The sequence below is a fragment of the Apaloderma vittatum genome, unplaced genomic scaffold (genome assembly GCF_000703405.1).
Source record: "Apaloderma vittatum isolate BGI_N311 unplaced genomic scaffold, ASM70340v1 scaffold30055, whole genome shotgun sequence".
Classification (NCBI taxonomy): Eukaryota; Metazoa; Chordata; class Aves; order Trogoniformes; family Trogonidae; genus Apaloderma; species Apaloderma vittatum.
In genome coordinates, this window is record NW_009717043.1 from 1 (window position 1) to 5,156 (window position 5,156).

The 5,156-nt window shown below is 49.7% G+C and overlaps 1 protein-coding gene across 1 annotated transcript; it reads right to left on the reverse strand.

Annotated features, from left to right (window-relative positions):
• Positions 1–51: 51 nt before the first annotated feature.
• Positions 52–3,104, reverse strand: LOC104274207 (glutamate receptor ionotropic, kainate 3-like; the record flags this gene model as incomplete). Its single annotated transcript, XM_009869760.1, has 4 exons — positions 3,089–3,104; positions 2,498–2,674; positions 1,579–1,836; positions 52–233 (listed from the first exon to the last, which is right to left on the reverse strand). Coding segments are annotated over exons 1-4 (633 nt in total), but the record flags the coding sequence as incomplete, so codon positions are not given.
• Between the last annotated feature and the right edge of the window lie 2,052 nt (positions 3,105–5,156).

The following is a 5,156-nucleotide window of genomic DNA, read 5'->3' on the forward strand; positions in this document are numbered from 1 at the left end:
CCCGCCCCACGCGGGGCCCCTGGCTGCTCGCCCCCGTCACCCCCCGCTCACCTGCCTGAGGATCTGAGCTGCCATCAGGTGACTGCAGTCGAAGATGATGCGGAATTCCCGGCCCCGCTTCATCTCCTTCAGCAGCGGCCGCGCGTCGTCGGTGTCCAGTGGGAGCTGCCGGATTTTCAGGCGGATGTTGTACCTCGACGGGGCCATGATGAGCTCCTGCAGCCGTATGAGGCCTTCAGACACCGCACAAAGACAAACCCACACAGCGTTACGGGGACGTCTGCCTCTGCCCTGCAGGCTGGGTATCACAGCGACTTATTTCTTCCTGCATTATTTCATGGAATGCAATCAAGACTTTCCTTTCTCCCGCAAATGCTAAAGGCGTATCAAAGCCAAGGTAGCATGTGTCAATCATTAAAACCCCAGATATTTGCAGAGCTGTTGTTCTAAGGCAGAACAGCTTTTCCTGGCATTTTCCTGCTGCCCCAGAATCCAGCTCTGATAGAGCTGGGGACCCTGTGCTGAGCAGAAGAGGAAAGTAGCAGATTGGCCCTAACCTTTGACAGCTCTGGGATCATGACATTTTTATTTAAGGAAACATGCCCTTGAAAAAGGACAGAATGTGATAATGAGCTATGCAACACATTTAAAATCTGCAGTATTTATCATGCGCAATAGCAAAAAGAACAAAAATGCACATGTGCTTAGGTTTACGAATAGGGTGGTTCGTGATGGTCACTTAATCACAACTTGGAAGTTTTCTTGCTGCCCTTAGAATTAATCTCTCTTTCATGCAGAAGGTAGAAAGCCACGCTGGATGCAGCTGAGCAGGGATTATTGGTATCTAATGCTGCAAGAAGAAATTCAGCAGATGCCTATTGCAAGGAGGAAAAGAGAAGCGTGTCCCTCTGCATAGCAGAAGAAATACATGAGGATATGCTGCGAAGGGAACATACTGTGACCCACATTTGGAAAACAGGAATGTCAAACTGTGTTCTCATCAGCCCTCCCCTAAAGAAACCATTTGGTTTAGTGGAATTAGGTTGGACAGGCTATCCAATGTGTCTTTTGTTTGGGGTTTTTTTTCTAATCTATAATGCTGTATGGTGCTTTGCTTTTGTTTAACCATCAACAGCTTTCTTTATGTGAAAAACTTTGTCAGCTATGTTTTATAGAATTAGCCAGAAAACAAAAAACTTTCCAGAAGCGCTTTTGCTTTTAGCTGGGAAACTGCAGCCTTGGTGGCGGCGCAGCCCAGGCTCTTGGCTTGTCGCGACAGGCACCGCGGTGCCAAGCGCAGCCGGGCTGAGCCAGATCTCACCAGAGCACCATTAACCCTCCCCCTGCCCCTTTGGCAGCTGGGGGTGTGGGGGGTCACCCCAGTTCTAAGTGCTTTGTGAACGAAACGCTTCAGAAAGGATCCCAGGGCCACCGGCAACGCTCGCCCGAACGCTGGGGAACCGGCCACTGCATGAGGGTCATTTTACTCCTAAAGGGGGTCATCAGAAAAGTTCCTAAATGGGACTCACAGCAAAAAAATCTCCTGGATCCCTTCTTTAAAGCCCCTCCTTTACCTACCTGTACTGTCATCGTAAACCACAGTGGCTGACCTCCACTTCAAATACTGCACGAGGTCCAGAATGGCGTGGCTGAGAGAAGCGTAGTCAGGATACAGGTTGACGTAGAAAGTGTCCTTGTTATCCAAAGGGTGGTGCTTCCATCGGAGCTGGATGTGCGGCACTTCCAGGGCGTTGCAGATCGACTGGACGGCGTTGGTGCAGGAGCCTTGGGAAGGTCCGAATATTGCCACGACCCCCAGGGCCAGCTGATCACAGGCTGGGAAAGGAGGAGGAAGAGGAGGAGGAGGAGAAGGAGGAGAAGGAGAAAGAGGAGGAGAAGCAGAAGGCGGAGAAGGAGCAAGAGGAGGAGAAGGAGAAGTAGAAAGAGAAGGAGAAGGAGAAAGAGAAGGAGAAGGAGAAGGAGAAGGAGAAGGAGAAGGAGAAAGAAGGAGAAGGAGAAGGAAGAGAAAGAGGAGGAGGAGGAAAAGGAAAAGGAAAAATGCTGTCAGTAACGGATGGGCACCTCTGCAGGACGGGTGTCAGAGCAGCTGTAGGGCTCCCCTTCTGTAATTGAAGGCTGCTGGTACCCAATAATTAAAAAAAAAAGGTTCTGAGGAAGAGAACAGAATATCTACGCTATGGATGTGAAAATTGCCGGGGATACAGTAAAATAAACAAAGGTATGGCCTACGGGCCTTCGCTCAGGATTAGAAGGAAGCACTGAAAGGAGTTTTGTGAGGTTTGGAGAGGGAAAAAAGAATAGTTGTTCCCCTTGTATTAAAATACCTCTGGAAGGTCAGCTCCTGGAGGGCATCTCGTCTAGATCGCTGACCCGAGCAGGACAGAATGAGCTGCTGGCTCTCAGGTGAAGCCGTGCCTTTGCTGCTGTTGCTGAACAAATGGCCAGAAAGGTGAGAAGAGGTGTGCTGTGCTCTTACCTTTCTTAGTCGCTTCAAAGCTGTCGTGGAAGTGTATCCTCTGAATGTCGTAAGATAGTGTCGTGTTGGGCAGCAAAGTTCTGTTTCTGTTAATAATATTGGCGGAAAATCTGAAGGCTTGCTCCTCAGCACTCATAACCTGGGTGTTGGGGCCATCGGCGTACTCAAAGATTCCCCCTGCAAGGCAAGGCGAAGCCAGCGCTCAGCCACAGAAGGTTCGACTCGTAATCTCATGCAGCAAGGAGGAGAAAACTCTTGGGCAGAGCTCTGACATTTGCAGGCTGACCAAGGCTTGCTCCAGGACATTTCCTGGGCTCAAATAAACACATGAAAACATTTGGGGTTTTGTTATATGCTGGTCCACAGAAGTGTTCGGAATACCCATTCTGCAGGGCGATAGGGGACAAATTTAAATTCCTGGAATATTTTTATGGGACAGACGAGTGGTTTCTCACAATGCTTTAGGATCAGACCTTGGGAAGCATGGGCAGGCTGATTGCTGCACTGCAGAGATGCCCTGAGGAGACACAGCCCTTCCCTCTGTGACACACCGGGCGCCTCGCCGCCTGGTCCGACCCCCCAGATCCTCACGCCAGCCGTGCACCATCGCTGCCTCCTGTTTTTAGTGTCCTTCTCATCTTTTATTGTTCCTCATGTTTAGTTATCCGAGTTCTTGATTCAGGCCAGCAGAGCCTCCTGAATTTGCCTACCCTACAGCTTATCTGCTCAATAATGCACATCCTGAATGCATGCTTTCCCGTGTTCAAAAGTTGTTAATGCCATTACACCTCCCCAAGGGCCACAAGCTCATGTCACAGGATCGCTGGGTTTCTTGGCTCGCGATGTGTGAGCCTTGTCCTCAGTTCCCTGCTGACAGCCTCTCTCATTGAAGTGACTTGGTGCAGGCGTAAATTATGTAATTACGTGTCCTTGCCTCTATCCGTGCCCTGATCGGAAAGACACGTAAACCTTGCTCTGTCTTATTAAAAAGTAAACCAGAATAATTAATGGATGAGTGAGACAAGCAAGCACAATTGGTAACAGATGGTCTCTGGGTTCATTAGCAGAAGGAAAATCTTCCTCTTCAGTTTAAGGTAGTCCTAAAATGTTTTGTTACAGACAACAGATGTCTACCCAGCCCTCCCAGCTTTCAAGCAACTGCACGAATCCTCCTCCAGGAGCCGGAACACATTATCTATAGGTTTTGTGGTGACGTGGCGTTCGCCAAGGGTGCCAGTTTGGCAAGGGCCCAGCTGGCATTTCTGGTGGGAGCCACGCTGCGTCCCCCCAGGAACCCGGCCGCGGGCTGAGCGGAGACAGGAGCGGCGCTGGGGGGTTTCAGAGCGAGGCTGCAAAGGAGGTTGCAGAAGGGCTCTGGCTTGCCTGCTCCCCGTGATCGTGGCGAGTGGCTTCCCTCCTCTTCCTCTGCAGACTGTGCATCTGCGTCCCCAGCTCTAAAGCCAGTGCGGCAACAAATTTACACTCGTGAACATCCAAAAGCGTTTGAGCTGTTCCCTGCGTGTCTCTGGTAGGAAAAGAGCAACGCTGTCATCAGTACTAACCTTGGTAACAGGGGGAAGAGTAAAGAACAAGAGGCCGAAGGCTCCTTCTGGAGACCCATTTCAGCCCTGTGTGATCTTTAGCAAGTCACTTGTGACCGAGTTGCCAACCTATAACGCCTCTCAGTGTAGGCAGGAGCCTAGCAGAGCTCAAACCAGGGCATCATGTGTCTCCTTCTCACTGGATCATGCTAAGGCGCAAGGCAAATTATTCATCTGTATCGAAGTTTACATACGCTGGTAGCTCAGTCTAAGTTTCTTAGAGCAGAGAAAGTTGATAAACACTATTACAGCAGAAACAATAAACAGAACTAAAGGGAGTGTGAGTTTCATCCCTGTCTGTCTGTTCAAAGCTTTGCTGTCCAGAACGTATTAGTAAGGGATTTTTTGTTTTCGAGCACCATCCTGAAGTGATAACTGGGTTCATGTTATGTTGATTATCAACAAGCTGACATTAGGCTTTGTCCTAGCCCAGAGCTTTCAGGGTTGCTTTGGAGCATGTCTTATTATGATAGAATATAGAAGGACTGGGTATGTGGATTATTGGTGCTTGATCCCAAATAAATTCACGTTCCAGACATCCAGCTGGATATAACAGGCTTTGTGACAGAAAAGAATTTTCTGTGCAGCCACCCAGTACCTTGAATTCAGTGCCAGGCAGTGCGAATGCAGACAGGCAGAAGTAATGCATTTCTGGTTATGCTGCTGGGTGCGGGATATATCGGGACAACGTGACATCTACTGCAGCTGCTCAGGTGTTGAAGAGCAGCTCTGTGCTCAGGAGCTCGGGGACAGGGAGCGTCTGGGGGCAGCTCCCGGCGATGGCGCTGCCGTCCCTCTCGGCTCGTGCGCCTCTCCTTCAGAGATGTTCAGTCTGATCATTATTTAAAGAGCCTAATAACCGGCTTGAAACGGCTGATTAATGCATAATCTTCATCATGATTACATAGCATAACTGGCATTAATTTGAAAAGCCGGCTAATTATGAAAATAATTGTTGCAGCTCTTCCATTTGAGCAAAATGGAGAATGTCAGCTTGGGCTGTTGGGAGGATGAGGGATGGGACATCAGCTGGCTGAGTGCCGGGCCGGGGGGGACCC